Genomic DNA, 24,488 nt, shown 5'->3' on the forward strand with positions numbered 1-24,488 from the left:
TGCTTTCATTCCCCTTTAATAAACACTGCACTTATACAGGCAATGGTGTTTCCCTTTATTGTTTAATATCAAGAGGCAAGCAGACTGAAGTTTACCAATCTCCCCTTTCCCGCAGGAAAACTCCAGCTGAGAAAAAGAGCCGAGCTGTTCAGAGCCAATCAGAAATTTTATTTAAGGATTCGATTTAGATGTAAGAAAAAGGGTTATATTGTTTAAAGCTACTGCTCTTAAAGCTATTAACTTTAACGCCACAAAAGCATATGAATACGGCCAATGAACATCTAAAATTAAATACTTATCAGTACAGTATCAGATTGTATGAAAATGTAAATATATATAACTAAATATGAAGTCTTCAAGAAATGGTGGATCAACTTAAGTCTTCGGGCTCCTCTATTGGTATAATTCCTCCATACTTTCCTAAACATGTTTATGATGTAGTTGGTCCACAGCTATTGATTATGATAAATCGCAGCTTAGAAACCAGTATTGTTCCTGCCTTATTAAAACATGCAACAGTCCACCCCTTGCTTAAAAAACCAAAAGGCAACTTTAGCTCGATCTCAAATTTGTCATTTATCACAAAGATTTTGGAGAAAGATCTTTTTCCGCAATTGCAGGGTTTTCTAGATGACAACATGATTTTTTAAATATTTCAATCTGGATTTAAAAAACCTCACTCTACTGAGAGTGTATTGTTGAAAGTTTTAAATTATATTTTAGATACCTGCGATTCTGGCAACTATGCTGTGCTTGTACTCCTAGCTTTGACTGCTGCATTTGATACGGTCGATAACAAAGTTCTTATTGCTCGGTTGGAGCAATGCACAAACATTAAAGGTGGTGCCTTAAATTGGTTTAAATCTTATTTTTCTAATCAAAGTTTTTCAGTTAATATTGGAGATCATTTTTCTAGTGCTGCTTCTTTATCATGTTAAATTATAAATTAAAAATGTTCCTCAGGGATCCCTTTTGGCTCCCATTCTTTTTTCAATTATACATGCTCCCACTTGGTTCTATCTTCAGGAAGTATGGGCTGTCACTCCATTGTTATGCTGACACCCAAGTTTATCTGCCCTAGGTCCTGGTTGTCTCTAAACTTTCTGAATATTAATGAGAGTAAAACAGACACTATAGTCGTTGATCCTTCAGATTAATTTCATAATCCCAAAGCAAATCTTTTTGGACTGTCTTCTTATGTGAAGACATCTGTGAAAAACCGGGGTATTGTCTTTGACGAGTCTCTGAGATTTGATGAGCAGATTAACTTGGTGGTGAAATCATGTTTTTTTTTTTTTTGCAAATGCTAGCAAAAGTAAAGTAATTTCTCTCCTTCAAAAATTTTGAAAAAGTAATCCACACCTTTATATCCTCCAGGCTGGATTACTGTAATTCTTTATATGTTGGGATCTAGGAGTTAATAAAAAAAAAAAATGCACGGATCCCGTGGAAAAACATTTTAACTGGAGCCACTTCTCCAAGTTTATGTTTATGGCGATTCACACAGTAATGTGTTACTCCGCAGTGGTGATGATCCGAACAGGTTACAATAGTCCAAACATAATCACTTTGATTTGGGGTAAGACAAAAATTAACTTATACTCATTCATTATATACATTTTGCAAATTTTGAACACAGAAAAGTGTTGCTTAAAATTTCATTTTCTTTCAATACATATGTTTTCAGCCTTGAACTGCTTTTTAATGGATGTCTTTATTTGGATGTAATTGCACATTTCTCTTAATAGGTGCAACTAATTGATATTGATATTATTATGTAGATATTACACTGGACCTGACTTTTAAATAGCTTAAGTTTATAGTAGGCCTATTTATTTTCAATTTCATGGAATTTAAAACTAAACTGAAGAACATTTTTTTGATTTTTGAATCATCAAGCTTGTTCAACATGAACCTTTCTGGAGATGCTCCAGGAGTGCGTAGCTAAAAATACACATAAAAGGAAATTTCAAGAATATCTGGAGGCAAAATCCTTATCTCTTAATGTTGAAGAAACTGACTTCTTGAAATGTCTCATCTTAATTTACCTCTCTTCCTCATTCACTACCTTCTACGACTTTACTTGTCTAGAATTTTCAATGACAAATAGTCCACAGTGTTTCCGCAGATGCCTGATGGCACATTCCACATCCTGCCAGTTAACGAAACAAGATTACATATGGAGACTAGAGTTTTTTTATTTTATTACATTCAAAGTGGAGCAGGTTAAACCCACAAATGACTGCAATCAAATTCACCTCATACTGTTAGCTGATTTTCAAAAATTAATATTAATACTGCAAAATATAAGTGAATCCTACACTTTGATTAAAATATGCAGTATACCACCATCACTTTATGTCTCACAGTGAAGTTATATTTGTTGCTGTTTCTTCGTCTGTTTCCACAGAAACACAAAGTAATGAGAGCCAGCACGTCTGCCAGGGCCTCTGATGAAAACTAAAGATGGCTTGAAGTAGAACTGGCCCCTGGGACACTTCCTACTCTCACTCCTTCCACATCTCTTTCTTTGTATCTTTCCTCTCCTATCTAATTTTCGGCAGGATGCGAGAGCTAGGTGCGCTACACTGATATCCATCAGCGCCCAGGAATATAACCTCCTTGTTGCCTGGGCAACCTGCATTTGCCTTAGCGGCTTTTTTGCATATTGCTGCAAATGTTTTCCATTAGTGAGCTAGTGGTAAACAGGAGAGGAAGATAAGGCTGGAGGGGGAGGGAGAAAGCTGGCAGCACAGACACAAGTGACTCTGGGAGGTGAAGGGTCCCACACTGTCAGAATGAGCTGGTTTAGGATTAGTCTGTGGGGTCACACAACACCCAAAAGCAATATACCATTCATTAACCAATGAGACCTCTCACAAAACCTGTCATTATTCACCAAAATGTGTGTGTGTGTGTGTACCCAAAAGTTGCGGGTTTGAGTGTCATGCTGGCCGGGATTGTAGGTGGGGGGGGGGGGGGGGAGTGAATGTACAGCGCTCTCTCCCACCTTCAGTACTAAGTCTGGGGTGTCCGTATGGGTCACTATATATATATATATATATATATATAATGCATGTACTAAGCCATAAACAGGCTTTGTTTAAAATAATGCATCATATTGTTTATGCAAATGTGAGCCAAAGTTTCTGTTACACTCTGCAGAATTAAAACAACTGACTTAAAAAAACACATTATGCACAACACACTCAGTATCTGTGTGCATCATATACATAAAAAAATAAACGTTGAAGTAATAAACAGGAAAACATTCAAGGATCTTCTGTTACATCAAATAATATACAGTAAAGAAAGCTTCCTCATCTCTGTGAGTGGCACGAGCATTAAACGAATGCTTTGCTCTTGACCTTTGACCTTTGGCTGAGGGCTGTGGGAGTTCTAGTGGTTCTAGTTTATTGTTTATTTGTTTATTGTTAATTTGGATCCCCATTAGCTTCCACAAAGTGGTTGCTAATCTTCCTGGGGTCCACAGAGTTGCACAATACAAAAAATCATTCAAACAAATAAAATAATAACAAAAATACAATTGCTAATCCAGTCACATCACAAAACTATACCCATACATATTAATAGTAGTAGCACAAACAGAAGTACGTCTATACCTTTAACAACATGTTTACACAATTTCTTTTAAACACATGTGTTGAATTACTTTTACGTATATTTATAGGAACAACATTCCAAGCAGCAGAGCCACGATAAATTACAGTCTTTTTCAGCAAATTTGATTGTGGACATGGTAAAAACAGTTGAGACTTACTCACTTGACGTGTTTTATGATCGTGTCTAAAACCAACATGCTGAGTGGGGGAGTTACTGTGGGCTAACGGGACTCAGGTTAACCCACAGATCTCTCTCGACTCCCCTCATGCAGAGTGCAGCCGAGGAGAAAATGAATTCCTTAGTACCTGATTATACTATTAGCCTTAGCTCAGACGTGTCCATCCAATGTCCCATATCAGCACTTTTACCATACAGAGCGACAAGGAGACTGTAATCACTGTAGAAGTGACTCCCGACCGAATGAAATAAAGACTGGTGCTTCTGCAATATGCTAGTAAAGGGCAATTTGCCTGGGTGGAAGCGCCTTCAACCTCTTCATTACAAACGTAAGACCACTCATTATCTCCTCAGTAATGCCATCCACTCTTTTTTTCATCCGAAACTCATTCTCCAGGTATCCTGCGGTCATGTATCATCTGTACCACATCGAATGCATCTGATTGAATACATCAAACAATCTCTCCAAACCCTCCCTCCATATTTTATACAGGAGCAGAATGATGAAAGATAAGGGATATAAAGAGCCACAGAGACGGTGTGTGGAGGTTAAAGAGGTGCCCTGATTGTGTTAACGCTCGAAACGTGCACTTGCTGCCCAGATGAAATATACACTCATTCTCCAGCGAGAAGACGAATCACTGGTTTTATGGGTCCTGATGTTGAGCAGCTCTTGTGAAGCTAGGATTAGCCAGTTTCCTCTTAAAGTAAAATTTATATAGCCACCGGCAGAATGGACCGCAGATGATTTATGAGAAATGTAATTCAACAAAGAGGCCTTCATCCTGCCCTGGACGGATGAAAATAACATGTTCATGATAAATAAAACCTGTGAGGCATGGAGACTGAATACATAAAAGTGTGCATGACGGAATGTATATTTACATTTAAATTTATTCTGTATAAGAAATACTGAATGTAGAATCATATGGAAATCAAAGCTGCAAGAGTGCAATGCACAACAAAATCATTCAGTGGACCGCAATTGGCATCACACCCACACACACACACACACACAAATCTCAGGCTACTGATCGGGTCAGTGCAGCTACAGTCAGGCACTTGGAGATTGAATGAGATGGTGATAAATGAGTGAGCTGCTCTCATTAATGCTGATAATTAACTCCAGCAGAGCAACAGCCGGCACGCACACAGCACAGCACAACAACATCCTGCCCGAGAAGGAAACGGGCCACTAACTCGACCGATGCAAGATGGAAATATTCTCCCATGACACCTAATTGATTTTCTGACAAAACACTGACAAAAGTGAATCGCATCATCAAGAAATTGGTTTGGGGTCTGAGAGAGCTCTGATGATAGCTCAGAAAACATACAAATCATTTATCATTGGGATATAATTACATTTAGAAAAACACAATTAACAATTTATAAAAAATAAATAAATAAATAAAATTAAGCCCCCTTTATTACCACAATGCAAAATATTAAAGCACATGCACAACTATCTGACATCAAACTTGCATTAATTTATTCATTTATTTATTTATATTTATTTATTTATTTATTTTTTATGAATCTACAACTACTGAAGTGCAAATAAATCTGCTGTGCGGTGTGTGGTATTTACACCTGAGCTTCACGGGTCTTGTCCATAGATGGAGACTGGAGAGCCATCTAGAGGACAAAGCTGAATACGGAAACGCGGAGTCCAGTGAGCTGCAAAAGCCCCCTGATAAGGAGGGAAGTCCAAACTGGCTGTACATGTGCGGACAACCACCTATCCTGATGTGGTTAGAAACTGTGACATAACTTAAAAATAGAAAAGAATCTGAGGTGCTGCTATTGAGAAATTACATGAAATTCATATTCTGAACACTGGGTGTCGCTATAAAGTACAGCCAAATCTCACAATGCATCATGACCTTTGGTTTTAGGCAAATGCAAAGGGATATTTGAATTTTATCTGGGTTTTTAGAATGCACATTTAGATGTGTGGTTGACATTGCGTCAAAAGACTTTCACGCTTGTTGTATGACAAATTTAACAGTGATACTTCAGATTTGTTTTTGAAGCTGCTTTTTTAGGTAACATTTTTATGAAGTAGCACTGGGTGGTATTGGGAGGGAAAAAGCACTGTGAACTTTGATTAATTTTGAATAGAGGTTCAGAGAGGCTATATTTGGCAATTGTATGAAATTAGCTTTAGCTTACCATTTAGCTTTCATTTATATTTATTTCAATTTTAGTCATTTTAGTACTTCAACTTCATTTAGTTAAAAATGACGACACTGCATGAACTGTTTTATAATTTTAAAATACTGAATAGTATTGAATGAAATATAAGAAGCTCTATATTTGCATACAGGCCATACAGATCTTTACTGAGCTCACCGCAGTGCATTCTGGAATTGGCTTCTTTGTGAAAGACAAATGTGACTTTCCCTTAGAATTGTGTAATAACTAGATATGTTAAGGCAGCAATTAAAGGCAACAACTATGATGCCTCCATACGCAGCTAATTTTTTGCAACAAAGGCCATGTGTGCTTTACTAAAGAGTAATGCCTATCATTAGGCTCTGCCCTCACCACCAATCATCAACAGACATCTGGTAATCTGGCCAAGAGTGTAAAAGACACTGCCAGAAAGAGAGTGAATCAGACACTCACAGCCTTTGAATGTGTCACATGCAGTTAGCCACCTATGTTGCCTCTTTTCCTTTCTGTTGACATTTCAATCTTTACTAATAGACAATGTCATGATACAGCACACCAGACCCGCGGGCAGTCCTGCAAGAATGAAATGTCAAAGTCCAAACAACAGCTAACATATATAAACAAAAATGATGTCAGGTTGGTATATTGCAAGCATATTGGTTCTTTCTCATAACTGCATAAACCTTCTTCTTGAATGCCACCTCTTTGTGCCCACTTTTCTGACAACTCATACACACAAATTCAAGCACACATTTGATAGTATATAGTAAGTGTATGCATAGTATACACTAACGACACCACAAAACTGTCTCACTCAATGCTACAACAGTAAGAACACTGGAAACTGATTGGCGTAATTACTCACAGCTTCATTAGCTTCAGGAAAAACCGTCACATCAAAAGGAAATGAGGGAAGATCCTCTCTTGCTCTACAGTACCTCTCTCTCTCTCTGCTGTTTCACGCCTATAATAAACCCTTGCACATGCATGGAATTGCACCACACCTAATTGATTTCAAATTCTGGCACAGAATATTAAAATGTTTTGCTTATTTAAAATAAAAAAAAAATCGGATTAATTAAAAATACAAATAAATAAATAAAAATTTATAATGGTGATAAAAAATAAATAACATTGTGCATGTAGTGGAATTTATTTTTAGAATAAAAAATTAATTGTAATTAATATTTAATAAATAATAATACATTTATAAAATGAATGCACCACCATTGATTTCAAACTGAATGATATTACAGATTTTTGCTTATTTAAAATAGAAATATGATGAATAAACAGTACTAGATTCAATTTAAAAAATATATAAAAAATAATATAAAATACATAAAAAATAATAAAATAACACTGTGCATGCAATGGAAAGGAACACAATTTTACTTATTTTCATTATCAATCTCAAAATTATAAATAAGTTACAATAAATAATTCAAATAAAATATGTTAAAAAGCATTTCTGGAAAAGCTGAAAAAGAAAATAATAATAATGTTTCTTTGAAATTGTAAGTGTCAAAAAGATTGCACTTGACTTGACAGACCACCTCTCCCACCCATCACACCAAATTGAATTGAAATGCTGCTGCCTCCTAATCAAGGCTAGTATGATTTGCATATGGCTGCATGCACCCCTCCCTCGCGTGTCTGAGAGCCTGGCACTGAGCCAGCAGACAGAAAGGAACCAAGAACATCTGACATATGAAGCACAAGGAGAGCAATGTAGAGATGTGAGGCAAGGTCAGGGCCGGATTAACCATACGGGCAACTGCGCAATTGCCCAGGGGCCCAAGACCTCTAAAGGGCCCAGGGCAGCAAGGACACGAGCAAAATAGTGTATCTGGTAATCTCACGCTTTATATTAAACAAACTGTCAACACGGGCTTTTGCGCTGCACAGAGAGACGCTGCGCTGCCTATGACTTTGAACGCGAGTTGAGAGTGGTTGAGAGTCAGTCTCATGCGGACTGACCAATGAAGAGAGGGCCCTTGACTGTACCACTTCTATCTATTCAATCTTTGGCTACTCACAACTAGGTCTTCTTAACCATTGGCATTGTGATCATTTGGATACAGCTATTTGTACAAAATCAGATCCATAGCATGCGTAAAACCCATCACACATAAATCACGTCTTTCTGCTGATCGCTAGTGATTGGCTAAAAGTGCGGCTGCGACGTCAATATCAGCACCAGCAGACTCTGTGGGCGTTTAGTAACGTCACGATTACTGATTAGATGCAGTACAGTTATGGCCAAAATTTTGGCAATGACAAATTTCGTATTTTGCTAAGTTTTCTGCTTTCACAGTTTTTTTATCCGGACACAAAATGACCAGCTAACATTAATTGGTGAAAGTGTGTACTTGTACGAGTCAGGTGAATCACTATGGCTGGGTTATCATACTAAATAGATTGTAAGAGCAGACTGCTTGCTATAAAAGGAGGGAAGAAGTGCTTCCAATAATTGTGTTCTTGTTAGCAATGTTTACCTCCAAAGAAACGTGCAGCCTTCATTACTCTGCATCAAAATGGCCACACATGCAAGGATATTGCTACAAAGAATATTGCACCTGAAAGAACCATTTACCAAATCATCAAGAAATTCAAGGAGAGAGGTTCGACTGCAGTGGAGAAGTCTTCAGGACATCCCAGGTTCTTCAGGAATGGCAGCAGGTTGATGTGAGAGCATCTGCACGCAGAGTGAGGCCCAGACTTATGGACAACGGCCTTTTGTCACAATAGGCAGCAAAGAAGCCACTTCTCTCTGAGAAAAATGTAAAGGAAAGACTGAAATTCTGCTGGAGGTACAAGGATTGGACAGCAGAAGACTGGTGCAAAGTTACTCTGATGAAGCTCCCTTCAGACTGTTTGGGACATCTGGAAAATCGATTGTTCTGTGAAGAAAAGGTGAATGCTAGCATGAGTCCTAAAACCATCCATGTGTAGGGTTGTTTTCAACTAATGGAGTGCGCTCTTTTGCCCAAACACTGCCATGAATAAAGAATAGTATCAAAATGTCCTGCAAGAGTGACTTCTAAAGATCCATGGGAATTTTGGTGATCCATGCATTTTCCAGCATGATGGAGCACCATGTCACAAAGCAAGAGTGATAAAGAAGTGACTAGAAGAGAAGAATGGCTGGCCGTCAGTCAGGATTTGGCCCAGAAGCTAATATCCAGCATACCAGAGCAAACTGCAGAGGTTATGAAGAACAAGGGTCAAAACTGTACATACTGACACATATTTGTGGCCAATAAAAGCCTTTAAAACATGATATGCATGTCATTGTTACCGTTACACTCACCATTTTTTCCACCTGCTCAAACTAAATTTTGCCTGCACAATCAAATTAAAAACCAAAACCCAATTAGGCGGCCCGCCCAATCTGGCATCACTGGGTGGATTTCACACTCTGCTACGGTGTGCCGTAAACCCCACCTATTTTGATTTGATTGGCCATCTCAATTACTTTGACATACTGAGGCAGGCCAGTCTCAAAATTAAATGTTGAATGTTACAGCAAAACCTTTTTCTCATCCTAACAAACAGAGCGTTGCGTAATAGAGTGCAAGCAGTGCAAGAATTTCAATACTAAAGGGGATGATTTGGCCATTTTTTTTTTTTTATTATGGGGGTGTCTATGGTCGTTACAGCTCTACTATTTACCAGTGGTTCTTAACTGGTTTGGGGTCATGACCCACAGTGACTCAGTATACTGTAGGCTATCACACACACATTTTATTTTACGTATTACTATTAGGGATGCACAATTATACAAGTACCACACAATTACATTTGTTATATTAATTTATTAATTGTTCAGGTTTATTTGTTTTGTTAGCTAGATCAACTTTGCCATCACTTAATCAAAAAAAAAATAAAAAAATTTACACACTATCCATTTCACTCGTAGCATATATAACTATTTTAGATGATTCCATTTTTCATTTTAGACATTAATTTTACTGGTTATCGGCCAAAAAATCTTAATAATTAAACTTAATGGGAAGGTACAACATTTTTCATATAAACTTAATATTACAGTGGCCTGAATAAGCTTAAAAATGTGCTAAATTATTATTATTTTTACATGATTTAACACATGGAACAAAAATAAATATAATGCTATCATTAGCCAACCCGGTATCACGACAAGACGTGAAATAATCACGTTGGTCCACTTTGGAAAACGTGTAGATGTCACAGTTTAACAACCTCAGACGTGAATCTTACACGTTTGCGTTAACACGTTCCCGTGGAGAAATACCCGGATGTTCACTTATTTTACTCGCCATTGCTGTAAGCTCTGCCATAACGATCTATTTTAGTTTTCATTAAATCGAGAAAAATGGCATTCTGTTGTATTGAAGACCACTGAGCAATTTTCTATTTAATTATTTAATATGTATAAACAATATTTTCAAGGTGAAAAGCATTCATTTGCCTTGTTCCATGCCGAAAAAACGTCTCAATGTCACATTTTTATTGAAGTAATGAGTAAAACGTCTATTTTTCTTGCTTCCCCCAGCTCCTCGTTTAGGTGAAAGCTAAACAATGTGTTATATCGACGTTAAACCATGTTAACCATAACCAGCAAAATATATTTTTTGCTGTGTATGGTAGAATACATTAATAGTGGATACCCTTGCCAAACGTGAGAACTACACGACAGAAAAAAAAATACCCGAACGCATCACGTGACGTCACCGTAATATGCTAAAGTTTAATTTAAAGAAAACAAAACACTGAAATAACGTCACTGGAGTAATACTCTCAAATGTGAAATTTGCATGTTTTTTTTCAGCTGTGGAAATTCGGGGAAAATATCCGTTAATGCACGTTAATGATCCGCTTGCAACTAACGTTAGACATTCTCCTTACAAGTAGGTGGCGGTAATGCTCAAAATCGATGCGAGATTGCGTATCGCCAAATAAAGGCAGAACAAGAGGACTTCCTCCTCTTCGGACTTCATTAAGCAGGTAAGAGAGGCGTATTAATATAAGAGGCGTTGACAACAATATATACTAAAATGTAATTATATAAGGGCTATTGTCATTTGCGATATTAATATATTAAATAACTTATTTAATATTTTTATGGTGTTCTTTGGTCACTCAGTAAATGTCTTAATTTTCCAATAGACTTTTAACGTCAGCAATTTAGTTGTCTTTAGTTGCAATTAAGATGGCTGAGCAGGACATTGGTGCAGCAGAGGATGCTATGTTCCATGCAGACCTGCTTTTGGCTCAAATGAAAGTGAGTATCTTTAGTTATACAGCTCAATTTGCAAATGAATGGGATTCATACAGTGAGTAAAAATGGGAGAAAACCCACTGCTGATGTGTTTACATGTAATGTTGATTTTCTCTGGTGCAAGGAAAAACAAGATGAGAAAAGTGCCCCCCCCCAACCGGGAGAGTAAATTTCAGTGGATTGAGAGAGACTGTGAAGGTCGTCCACTGCTGAAAAGAAAGAGCAGAAGCGGAAAAACGCGTATGCGTTCTTCAGCTACAGGTTGGTCGTCATCTGTATCCTACTGTATATTCTGAATAGGTGTGTGTGGAGCCAGGCTAGGTTGGTCTATGTCTTCTCTGGTTAAATCACCTGTAAATATAGCCTATAACTTCACTGCTTTTGATTGTTACATTCCCCACACATTCCAGGATGCCTATGCCCCCTTGCAAGTAATGTTTCCAAACAAACTTAGTCTGACCATTGCATCAAGGAGTGATGCAGTACGGTAGTTCTTTTTCTTTCTGGTAGAGTGTTATGTCTGATTTACTTACATGCACCAAACTGCAAAAGTATTTAAGGGAGACTTTACCCCAATATCTTTCAGTCCTGAATCCTTGTGACCCAGCTGAGGAGGTATCCATGGTGACAGAACAAAACATGTCTCAACACTTACTTGGTAGGATGACTCCATATTGACATTTTTTAATCAAATGAACCGTGTAAAATTATTGTTACTTCACTATATTGTAGCCAAGTAGTTTAATTTTTCCAGAACCACAATGGGGTCTTTGTAGAATCCATAAGGAGCTTTTTTTCATGTCCCTCTTTCAGACAGTGAGATGCAGAAACTGCAGGAGATTCTGGCAACAACTGTTGAAGCTTCAGATGGTCCTCCTTCAACATCATCATCATGGAGCTTGCGACAGTCTGCAGCCCAAGATGAGTGGCAGAAAGCAAGGCCCTACCACCTGGACTGCTTGTTGTTCTCCAGGGTGGTCAAGGAAAATAAATGCAGTCAGTGCTCATCTCCTGCCATTATTCGTTGCAGAGACTGCATGCCTGAAGAGTGGCTGTGTATGGAGTGTGATATAATTTGCCACAAAAAACTGGTACTCCATAACAGGGAGTCGTGCATTGATGGATTTTACCGGCCCATTCCGCCAACGGTGTGCTGTGTGAAAGAAAATGGCAGATGTACATTAAAAAATCAAGGTACTGCTCTGATTATTGTGTGTGTGTTGTAGTATTTACATTTCTCAATCAGACAATCCTTTAAGCTCTTTTCAAAATTTCTACAATTTCTTTTTAGTTCGGCTGTTGCCTACAGTGAGACCTGACCGACTGTGCACCTGTGACCCAACAAACATCACAGAATCTGCTGGAAGAGTAACTATTTTGGTTTGCATAAATGGTAGGTAGGCTTTATTTTTTGGTTTTGCAGTTAAGGGTCACAAGATATTCATACGTTTGATTCTTTTTAGGTCGTTATGACTTGTACTTGCCCAATTTGGCGTGCAGAGTGTGTCTATCACAATGGACACCTGACAGAAGCGACCTCATAAGAAGTGGGTATTGGCCAGCATCTGTAAATTCTGAAACATTGTTTTCAGTGGATGTATTCAGCACATTTGAGGAGATGAAAACCGTTGCTCCGGGTTTGTCAAGACAAGGCTTTTTGCGGTTGTTAGAGCAGAGGACAGAGCAGTTTGGAAGGGTATGTTCTGTGTGGATGAAGATTTCCTTAATTAGAGACCATTGGCTATTTCATTTTACTTTTCTCTTAACTTTTTGCACATTTACAGAGCGGTAAAATACATGGAGATGCATTTCAAAGGAGCTTTGTGGAATACACTTTCTGCCAGTTTTTATGTGAGAAAATGGCAAATGTGGAGCACTTCACCTGCCCAGCATGTACACCCAACATGCTTGCGGTTTCTGCAGACGGCAACAGAAAACTGTACAGGTTTCAACACTCTAAAGGGTAATGCAAGGCAAGATGCCACACTACATGGCTTTGCTGTACAGTATACACTGCACAACATCACTCTGTGACAGGGGCACTACATCATAGTAGCTCATGTTATCACAACACAGACGCTTCTATTTCTAATGAGATAATTATTCAAAGTTCCATGATCTGCTGTACTTGTTTCTGCTTCCTCCCTGGTTTCCTCTTTTGCTGTCATTGGCCATTACTCTGCACCATTTTATAGAATTGTCATACATCACCACACTACAACAACATGACACATTTGATACCAGATATAAATATAAATTTGCCACACTTTAAAATCCAGTACGAAGAACCATGTGGTGATAATTTTGTATTTTGCAGCTGTGCGCCTTGCTTAAGTTGTTTTACAACTTTTAAAACCTACTGAACAAATGGTTTCTGCCACTGAATATGCCTTTTTTCTGCTTTCATTGAGGTCAGAGGAACCATACTTTGAGGGCATCTTCATTGCCAAAGATGTGGACGTATCCTCTTTCGTTGAAGAAATCAGGAGTAAAGCGAAAAGTGTTAGTAATTCAGAATTTGTAGCCCTGCTGTGTAAATGCAGTATTTTTGCCATCTAATATATCTATAATTTTTTTTCATGCAGACTCCAGGAAAAGGCACTTGTGGTGCTACTCAGTGGTCTGCTGCCAGGGAGACTGCCAGAAGAGCTAGCAAACTTGATGAAGAGGGTCTTGAGGTAGCTGTTTGCAGGCATGGGGTGATATTAAAGGGTCTCAACATGTACAGGGGGGAGATCTTTCCGTATCCCCTATTCCTGCAGAAGGAGCTTCAGGCAGCCACAAACATACATTTCTACTGCACTGACATCTCATGCAAGTACTGGCCCTATCTTCAGAAGATGTCAGTCTCTATGCCTGAACTGAGCCCTCTTCTTCAAATGAGACCATTTCTGTCAGTCATGCACGCCAAGGCCCATTCAACTAAGTGTGAGGTATTGTCTTTATTATACTATTTACTATTTTTATTTAATTTAATTATTGATAATGGGAATGCACAATTTATGTCTTTGCAAAACTGAGATTGGTGCATCCCTAACCAATAACTTTTTCACACATTTGTTAGATTGTCTGGAGTGGTAGGAATCAGGAGGGTGCTGGCGCAACTGCAGGGGAAGAGGTGGAAATGGTGAACAGTTTCCTCTCTCGTTGTGCTCTCACAACGAAGTACATGACCAAATCTGGTATGTGATTCTCCTTTATTACATTAATACAAATGTTTTGTTCTTTCAGCTATTCTTTCATTAGTCTTTCATTCTTTATACAAAAATACAGAAGAGAAACCTTTATTTTAATTAAATTTGAATAGGCCGTCCAGTAACATTTGAATATGTTTTCTAAAAGCTCGCAATGACATGCTGACTGTACATGCAATTGGGTGGAATAGACGCAAGCATGATGGCCTTCATCTTGCATTGTCCAACAGATATGTCAAGGTATTGACCATATTACACAGAATTAATCTGGTCCAAGATGGCAAAGGCAATTGTTTGTTTGCATTTTTATTGAAGACCGTCCGAAAGGCTGAGGGGTCCCAGAGGAGTCCCAGAGGCTGGAGAACTTGAGCCGTGAACTTGGGTGTCCTGAGAACATGGTCCAGCAGTGGGTACATGACGTCAGACAGTGGGCCACTGATGGTACAGTATTGACGTTATAAATAATAGGCTGTTTACAGTTACAGCATAGTGTGCTCGACAGTGTTGAGGACGTGTTACTGTAATTACATTACTTTATTTTGTAACACATTACGTTCCTAAATGAATATCATATTTAAGGTGTTTTAGCCACTGTTGCAAACTGCACATACAGCATAGTGCTAATGGATATAGTGCCATTGATGCACTGTCAGGTAGATTTTATCAGAAATGTAAATTGACCTTTCCAAAGTGGTTATTTATTCATGCTTTTGTCTCCTCCCAAGATTCTATAGATGTCAGACAGGATGACCAACATAGCCTTCAGCGGTCGATAGAGCACATATGTATGGGTGTCTATCAAAAAAAAGCAAGCCTTTATAATCAGACAGGTATGTTGTTGAATTATCTATTTTATTTACAAGACTTGTGAATCTCTTGTCTAGATTTTATGTTTCTGTCATGTGTTTGGAAATTATAGACAGCAACAAGATTCGACAAATGCGGCGACGGAAACTGGGGGAAGAGAAAAGGAAACTCTTTGAAGCAATCAAACGATACAATGAGCAGGTGCCAGAGGAGGAGGGCATAAATGAGCAGATGGTGGAGAGCCGACTCTCTATGGTGGGCCATGGCAGTGGGGAGGACAGTCTAATATGGCCATGGGAGGTTCACAGCGCTGGTATGGAACAACTTCTGTGAGGGAGAGGGATTACATTGAGCAAACAGATGTTGACGCAGCTTAATGGGCATGTATGCTATACAACTATATTGCAGCTTACAGGTCAATCCTGTTGACTGGCTCATTTGTATGACTTTAGAATCCACAAACATCCTCACTAAGAAGAAGATTTTCGATGCATACATGTCAAAGATGCGGCTGCAAGAAGAGAAGATCCTAATTCTTAGGGAGATGAGACAGCACTGCACCTACCTCAGAGGGCTGGCTGATGGCATTAGGAAGCTGATTGCAGAAATGTCTGGAGGAAACCGTGGTAAGAACATGGGGTTAACACTGAAGTGCCGTTTTTATTATTTATTTATTACTTATTCTTATTATTTATCTATTTATTTATCTACTTGAACTTTGGTTGCTGCTTAGTCTATGTATTGTGGCCTGTGTATTTTTTGTTTTGGTGCCCAAATGCAATATGATGTCATTGACAGTGTTTCTGAATGCTTGATTAAGTGTTGTCTTGTTGATATGACTGGTAGGCTAAAATTGAATTGCCCTACGGGGATAAATAAAGTTAACTGAATTGAATGTTACAATGCTGTTCAGATATGGAAATGTATGTTGGCTATCTTAACTGGGTCAAGTTAAGGGTCTAAACAGGTAAGAATTAATGTGTGCCTTTTTCATTTTATATTTCCTCCTAGGCAGTTTAACTGACGAGGGGCATTGTGGGCTACAGTGTCTTCTACAGGAAAGGCTTGCTGATGTGGAGGAGAAGATTAAAGTCGTTTCCTCAAGATACAGCTTGGCTTTAGGACCTCTATTCCCTGAAGACTGGTCTGAGGAGATACCGGAGATACCGGATGAGAATAAAGGACTTGAATACGAGAGCTCAGAGTACAGTGATTTGGAAGATGTCTAACTAATTTGTGAATTGACATGTGTTTTTGCATTTGCTTGCCGGTTTTTTTTTTTTTTGTTTGGAGGGTGTGGTTTTGGACATACCCTTTTTCAATAGATAGTCTCCCTTATTTAATTTACATAAATACCATTGCCTTTATTGTGATGAATAAACTAGCAAAATTATTTCTGTGTCAGATGAAGAGTCCCCACCCACCAGCCCTGTAACTGATCAAATTAATGTACTTGGTACTAACTCTATAAATAAAAGCTGACGTATAGTGATCTTTCTGCTGTTATTCTTTATCTGCTTTGTATGCTAGGCTTTATTGTTCCTGCTGCACCACATTCTCACACAGTCTCTCATAGTCTGACAGTTAGTTGTTGAATGACTACCTCCAAGACTACTTTATGGATATTATAGCAACTACAAACCCTATTCCATAAAAAGTAAGTTGTGAGTAAAAAAGGAATGGAATAATTTACAAATCTCATAAACTTATATTTTATTCATAATAGAATATAGATAACATATCAAATGTTGAAAATGAGACATTTTAAAATGTCATGCCAAATATTGGCTCATTTTGGATTTCATTGGATTTCCAAAAAAGTTGGTACCGGTAGCAATAAGAGGCCAGAAAAGTTAGCTGGAGGACCAATTTATTAAGTCAATTGGCAACATGATTGGGTATAAAAAGAGCCTCTCAGAGTGGCAGTGTCTCTCAGAAAACATTGTCGGTGAACACAATCCACCGTGCCATTCACTGGTGCTGGCTAAAACTCTATAGGTCAAAAAAGAAGCCATATTTAAGCACAGGTGTTTTCTCTGGGCCAAGGCTAATTTAAAATGGACTGTGGCAAAGTGGAAAACTTCTGTGGTTAGATGAATCAAAATATAAAGTTATTTTTGTAAGACTGGGATGCCATGTCATCCGGACTAAAGAGGACAAGGACAACCCAAGTTGTTTTCAGTGCTCAGTTCAGAAGCCTGCATCTCTGATGGTATGGGGTTTCATGAGTGTGTGTGGCATGGGCAGCTTACACATCTGGAAAGACACCATCAATGCTGAAAGGTATATCCAAGTTCTAGAACAACATCTCTTTTAGGGAAGACCTTGTATTTTCCAACATGACAATGTCAGACCACATACTGCATCAATTACAACATCATGGCTGTGTAGAAGAAGGATCCGATACTGAAATGACCAGCCTGCAGTCCAGATCTTACACCCATAGAAAACATTTGGTGCTTCATAAAGAGGAAGATGCGACAAAGAAGACCTAAGACAGTTGAGCAACTAGAAGCCTGTATTAGTCTAGAATGGCAAAACATTCCTATTCCTAAACCTGAGCAACTTGTCTCCTCAGTCCCCAGACATTTGCAGACTGTTAGAAAAAGAAGAGACGATGCAACACAGTGGGAAACATGGACTTGTCCCAACTTATTTGGAATGTGTAGCCCTCATGAAATCCAAAATTATATGTTCTCTATATTCTATTTTGAATGAAATATAAGTTTGAGATCTGTAAATTATTCCATCCCTTTTTTACTCCCAATTTCTACAGTGCCCCAACTTTGTTGGAATCGGGTTTGTACATCAGTCTAATATATAATGCTGTTTTTGTTTAAGCTCATCCAACTGCAGACGTGTTCGGTGAAAGGATTCTGTATTATTTTGTGCCTCTTATTAATGCAACATAAGTCATATGTGCTTCAAAAATAAAATAAAATCTGTGTGCAATTAATTATCTGCCACAGACCCACCCAGTTTTGCATTGACTTTGCATTGTTCCTTCACATTTACTATTCAGACTGTTAGATTTTGGTTAAATTGACATTAGGAAATGTTGGCATGGGACATTTATTGATACAGGGGTTGGTGACAAATTTGATTTGTGAAATGTGAGACCCCTAGCTGGTTCTGAGTTCACAGAAGGCAGAGCCACAAATCTGAAAAAATAGATTTGGGGTGTAAAACGGTCTATGAATGAATGAGGTGTGATTTCGACTTGCTCCCTTGTTTTGTATCATATGTAACGGTTTAATGCAACATTTCATTGTTCAGTTAGAAATGGTAAACCTATAAGTTTAATACCCATAAAATGCATATGGTTCAAACAGGCCTTTATATTGGTCACACCAGATGATATGGACTACCTTTGCCATCTTTAAAATATGCCATTTAAGATAACAAGGAACTTTTAAATTAAACAAATAAGTGTGTCTTTATTCTCTATATCACATATGTTTCCATTGCTGATATGAGGCCTGTTTGACCCATGCCGTTCATAGGCTCGATATTAAGCTTAGACCTAGGGTTGACATTTCTAACAAGAAGACCTCATAGAATGATGAAATTTGTTATATAATGTCCCACTATGATGTAAAGGGAGAGATGTGAAGTTACACCTTGCACAATCTCAGACTCTGTAGCACCCGTAGGAATGTAATTTTCCCACGCTTTGGTTCCGCCTCCTGGCAACGCACAAGCAGTTAGAGGTCTCAAATTTGACAAATAATTGTGTATTTATGTCTTGTATAACGTATGTTTCATAGGCTGATATGTGAAGAAATTACTGACATGACCCTTAAGACCAACAAGAGATTTGACCCTTTTATTGAGGTCACACAATGTTTATTTTCCTTAGCTTAACACGTTGACAGAATGTGTTGTATGTGAAAGTGCATAAAAGAGTCAGTCCAACGAAGGCATTATAACAACGGTTTATTAAACACTCACACAGACACACACACACACACTACATAAGGAAGGAATCCTCCTACACCCAGGTGCTTCTCCATTTTTTTCCACTGAAATGAAAACAGAGAACATATGCATGTTATGTGTAACAAGTATTTGTTTTAAGAGTTCAAGAACTTACAAAACTACTTAAAAAAAAGAAGGGTGTTGTCATTTGACACATTTGATTCATTATCACTTACATGGTGACAAAAATGGCTGAATGTTATGTAAAAAACATGGATAAGTATTACATACTTTGTCAAGCTTTTTTACTAAGTAGAGTGCAATTTTATAAACACTACAGAAAGAGATAAACTGAAATAAAATCTTATAATCATCCCGAAATATTTATCCAATATAACTTTGTGTAGCCCACATTTTTTTATATATGTTGGCTAATGAATTAATAACTTGGGGCCTTTGAGAAAAAATAATAAACTGGTAATAATGTTTACCAGTGTTGGGGAGTCGTGAACTACAAACAGTTAAATTATTAATTTGACTGAATTTGCTGTAGCTTCCTAGTAGTTCAAATGCATTCTTATTTGTATATTAATTCAAATACTTAAATTACATTTTTGCCATTTTTGTGTATTTAACTACTGAAACTACCAACAAATTAGGGCCATAAAAAGAAAGGAATGATTATGCGAAAATGCTGTATGGCACAACACTAGCGAATGTGAAACTTTGCCCCGTGACTTGGATCCGCTCTAAAATGTCATGGGTACTTACTTGACCCATGATACATCTTTCATGAAACTCATGCTGGTAGTTTTTGTGTAATCCTGCTTAAAGACAAACAAACAGCACTGAAAACAAAAAGGAGGTAAAGAGTAAAGATTTCCATGCATACCATAAACTGCAAGGGTGCCATTTCAGAAGGTATTCCTTCCTTCCCTAATGAAAACAGAATATTAAGTTAGTTTGATTGTTGTCAATACTGCCAGCTACACAACTAAGGAATTCAGACCCCTTTCACTATTTTCACATTTTTTGTTCTGCTGCAGCCTTGTGTTAAAATAGTTTAATATAATTTCCCCCCTCAATCTACACACAAAACCCCCTAATGATGAAGCAAAAGTGTTAAAAAACCTAATAACTGTAAGAAACGTAATCTGTAGGTCTACAATTAAAGTACATTAGTTAAGTAGGCTTATACGTGAAATAACTAACAATACACTTTCATAAATAAAAGCCTCTTTATTTTGGACTGTATTTTGAGTTGTCTACATATAGTATATACAATAACCTGTTCTTCATTGCACGTCTTGTAAATTTCTGTTCACCCAAATATTTATGTAAGTATCTCTGTACATTTCTGTTCACCTAAAGAAGCATTAGTCTAATACTTCTGTACACAATTAGATTATATATATACATATATATTCAGATTTCTTCTTGTGTTTGTATTATGATAATAATGGCACTCTGCATGGAGCGACCTGTTTTACATTTCACTGCTGATTATATATTCTCTTTATAACTGTGTATGTGACAAATAAAATCTTGAACCACAAATGTAAAACATATGTGAAATAATAGTGGAAAATAATATGTCATATCATTATGTGCAATGTAGATAAGTCTTGTGTGTTAATAAGTTCAGTTCTAACCTTGCATTAACATCCATTCTTTAATGTTCTACTGCCTAGTTTTTATCCATATCAGGTAATGGCTGACCAACCTCTTTAACTCGTTCCTTCAAAATATCTCCCTTGAATACTTCCTGGCTGCTGTGAGAGCAATCTGAAATACACAATTTGTTTTTGGTGAAATGTCCATTAATTTTCCAATGTAAAACAACCACTAGATTGTTTGTCTCAAAAATAAATTAGATACATGTTTGTAAAAACATATACACCCACCATTATTTTTCTTCCTCTTGTTTCCTCCAGGAGCAGGGATGGCAAGATTATGAGCTGGGGGGGTAGGAATGGGAAGAGTAGAAGCTGGAGTGGTAGGAATGGGAAGAGTAGAAGCTGGAGGGGTAGGAATGGGAAGAGTAGGAGCTGGAGGGGTAGGAATGGGAAGAGTAGAAGCTGGAGTGGTAGGAATGGAAAGAGTAGGAGCTGGAGTGGTAGGAATGGAAAGAGTAGGAGCTGGAGGGGTAGGAATGGGAAGAGTAGAAGCTGAAGTGGTAGGAATGGGAAGAGTAGAAGCTGGAGGGGTAGGAATGGGAAAAGTAGAAGCTGGAGGGGTAGGAATGGGAAGAGTAGGAGCTGGAGGGGTAGGAATGGGAAGAGTAGAAGCTGGAGTGGTAGGAATGGAAAGAGTAGGAGCTGGAGTGGTAGGAATGGGAAGAGTAGAAGCTGGAGGGGTAGGAATGGGAAGAGTAGGAGCTGGAGGGGTAGGAATGGGAAGAGTAGAAGCTGGAGTGGTAGGAATGGGAAGAGTAGAAGCTGGAGGGGTAGGAATGGGAAGAGTAGGAGCTGGAGGGGTAGGAATGGGAAGAGTAGAAGCTGGAGTGGTAGGAATGGAAAGAGTAGGAGCTGGAGTGGTAGGAATGGAAAGAGTAGGAGCTGGAGGGGTAGGAATGGAAAGAGTAGGAGCTGGAGGGGTAGGAATGGGAAGAGTAGAAGCTGAAGTGGTAGGAATGGGAAGAGTAGAAGCTGGAGGGGTAGGAATGGGAAGAGTAGAAGCTGGAGGGGTAGGAATGGGAAGAGTAGGAGCTGGAGGGGTAGGAATGGGAAGAGTAGAAGCTGGAGTGGTAGGAATGGAAAGAGTAGGAGCTGGAGTGGTAGGAATGGAAAGAGTAGAGACTGGAGGGGTAGGAATGGAAAGAGTAGGGGCTGGAGTGGTAGGAATGGGAAGAGTAGAAGCTGGAGTGGTAGGAAAGGAAAGAGTAGAGACTGGAGGGGTAGGAATGGAAAGAGTAGGAGCTGGAGTGGTAGGAATGGAAAGAGTAGAGACTGGAAGGGTAGGAATGGAAAGAGAAGGGGCTGGAGTGATAGAAATGGGAAGAGTAGGAGCTGGAGTGGTAGAAATGGGAAGAGTAGGAGCTGGAGTGGTAGAAATGGGAAGAGTAGGAGCTGGAGTGGTAGGAATGGGGAGAGTAGGAGCTGGAGTGGTAGGAATGGGGAGAGTAGGAGCTGGAGTGGTAGGAAAGGAAAGAGTAGGGGCTGGAAGGGTAGGAATGGAAAGGGTAGGCGCTGGAGGGGTAGGACTGGCAAGATTAGGAGCTGAAGGGGAAGGAATGGGAAGAGCAGGGGCTCCATAATAACCTAAAAGCAACCAGTAATACAAAATTTGGAATTATAAACAGCATCTAGGGTGGAATATCAGTACATTATGTAACTATGCAACACTTACTTGATGTGGCCAGTGAGTTGTCTACAGGAGGCTGTGGGATCTCTGCTGCTGAGGCTGCTACTTTCTCTGACTGACTCCAACCTAGTATTAACAGAAGTCAAACAAAAAAATAAATTAAATAACACCATATAATTAAAGGGTTTAATTGATTTCAATATGGCATGACTGCTATAAAAAAAAACGTACTATTTATCTAATGATGTCTTGTTTTACATTAACATACAACAATACCTTGCACAACAAATTCAAACAACGCCTCCATCCTCTTTAGGCAGGCAGATGCTGATTCAGTGACTTTACATCTGGGCAGAAGAACCTCACAGGTCCATGATTTAGTTCCAGGGCGGGATATAAATAACACACCCCTGGAGCCAAGGGCCTGAAACCTTTCCAGCTTCCAACAAGAGTAAAGCAAAATCTACATTATTTCTGAACATTTATGGTAAATTTCAGAGTCAGTTAAAGGAAGTTCTTAGTATACTAACATAATGACATATGCTGCATGTATACATATTCATAAGAACTATTTCGCTGCAACAACAGTCTTTAGAATTTTGGGATCAGCAATTAGAAGCTTTACACAGAGATTTTTTATTAAGAAGATGTGTCAATAAGTGTAAACCTAAAACTAAAAGATAGAGGTGTTTGATTACTTATGTATGCAAGCCAAAAAAATAAAAATAATAATAGTCTGTAACATACCAACAAAGAAGCGTCATCCATCAGGTGGGATGAAGTGTTATTCTTTTTCTGGGCCTGGGCCCATGTCTCTGATTTCAAATCAAATCTTTCTATTTTTTTTTTCAAACGCAGATTGTGGGGCTGCACTGCTTTGCAGTACTTGCACGTCTTGCAAGCCACATTGAGTGGCATAGAACAAGAAGCACATTTCTTAGTAGTTGAACCAGGTCCTGGCATATCTGTATGGAAAGAGACATAAATTCATAATAATAATAATACAATGAAATGATATAAAAATTGGCAAATTTTTCTGGTCTTTGGCTGGTTAGACACGAACATCAGGGCACGGTGTCTCAGGCAATTTTAATTTTATTGTTTGGGGGTGGGGTCAAATTAAATATGGCACTATACCTAACAGCATAGTTAATAACAACTTGAACTTATATAGCGCCTTTCATTGTACCTAAGTTTGCTTAACAAATGGTGGGGGGTGGGGGGTTAGTCTATAACTCAAATAATCATTTTGATGATGAGTTTATAGACTACTTTCTACTTAAAAGGGATTGTTAAAGTTAGCCCAATTAGCAATACAAGAGACACTATACATAGCCAATCATAGAACATTTTTGATGTGCCCAATTGATCAGTTTTAAACAAGCGCTCTGATCAAATAAATTGAAATGTTTAAAATGATTAACTGATAATATATTTAAGTTGAACTGATTGATGAAATTATGGTAACACTTTAGTTTAGGGAATAAGCATTAGCAATTAACAAATAACTAATGTGTCTGTAATAAGGCCTGCATTAAGCAACATTATTCATTTATTAGGCCTGTATTCACCAATATCCATATTCTCATTGAATAGTCCATTTATTCTTTGTAAATCCTTAATAACCCAAATAATTAAGGTTACATTTAGGTCAACATAGAAATTTTATAGCTTTGGCTATAATATGTTATATATAACTATATATAGAGTGACCAAAGAACACCATACAAATATTAAATAAGTTATTTAATACATTAATATTGCAAATGGCAATAGCTCTTATATAATTACATTGTTGTGCATATTGTTGTCAACGCGTCTTACCTGCTTGATGAAGTCCGAAAAGGAGGAAGTCGTGGTTGCAAGCGGGAATATAACGTCATCATTAACGGGCATTGACGGGTATTTTCCCAGAATTTCCACAGCTGGATGCAAGCATACAAGGTTCACATTTGAGAGTATTAATCATGTGAATTTTTTTAAAAATTTTTTAATTTTATTTTTTAATTTCTTTTTTAAACTAA

At 38.1% G+C, this 24,488-nt stretch overlaps 2 protein-coding genes across 4 annotated transcripts; one reads left to right on the forward strand and one right to left on the reverse strand.

Moving 5' to 3' along the window:
• The first annotated feature begins 10,871 nt into the window (after positions 1-10,871).
• LOC127950768 (uncharacterized) lies at positions 10,872-16,735 on the forward strand. The gene is made up of 17 exons (XM_052548028.1): positions 10,872-10,968; positions 11,131-11,245; positions 11,367-11,503; positions 11,829-11,900; positions 12,056-12,436; positions 12,534-12,635; positions 12,706-12,938; positions 13,027-13,205; positions 13,654-13,744; positions 13,828-14,175; positions 14,307-14,424; positions 14,585-14,676; positions 14,752-14,877; positions 15,162-15,266; positions 15,356-15,556; positions 15,696-15,869; positions 16,255-16,735. Exons 3-13 carry the CDS (start codon positions 11,377-11,379, stop codon positions 14,803-14,805), a joined length of 1,797 nt encoding a protein of 598 aa, XP_052403988.1. The 5' UTR covers positions 10,872-10,968; positions 11,131-11,245; positions 11,367-11,376; the 3' UTR covers positions 14,806-14,877; positions 15,162-15,266; positions 15,356-15,556; positions 15,696-15,869; positions 16,255-16,735.
• Positions 16,736-19,174: 2,439 nt separating this feature from the next.
• On the reverse strand, positions 19,175-24,392 carry LOC127942964 (uncharacterized). 3 transcript variants are annotated; one of them, XR_008149517.1, is made up of 7 exons: positions 23,212-23,552; positions 22,741-22,903; positions 22,510-22,590; positions 21,066-22,421; positions 20,814-20,946; positions 20,054-20,097; positions 19,175-19,265 (listed from the first exon to the last, which is right to left on the reverse strand). XR_008149517.1 is itself a non-coding variant. In XM_052539040.1 (7 exons), exons 1-7 carry the CDS (start codon positions 23,425-23,427, stop codon positions 19,235-19,237), a joined length of 1,953 nt encoding a protein of 650 aa, XP_052395000.1. In that variant the 5' UTR covers positions 23,428-23,552; the 3' UTR covers positions 19,182-19,234. The 3 variants fall into 3 exon arrangements, 2 of the variants coding, with proteins under 2 accessions (XP_052395000.1, XP_052394997.1); XM_052539040.1 differs by having other exon boundaries at positions 19,182-19,265; positions 20,885-20,946; XM_052539037.1 differs by lacking the exon at positions 19,175-19,265 and adding an exon at positions 24,289-24,392 and having other exon boundaries at positions 19,332-20,097; positions 20,885-20,946; positions 23,212-23,429.
• Between the last annotated feature and the right edge of the window lie 96 nt (positions 24,393-24,488).

Source organism: Carassius gibelio, chromosome A3 (assembly GCF_023724105.1).
Source record: "Carassius gibelio isolate Cgi1373 ecotype wild population from Czech Republic chromosome A3, carGib1.2-hapl.c, whole genome shotgun sequence".
Lineage (NCBI taxonomy): Eukaryota > Metazoa > Chordata > Actinopteri > Cypriniformes > Cyprinidae > Carassius > Carassius gibelio.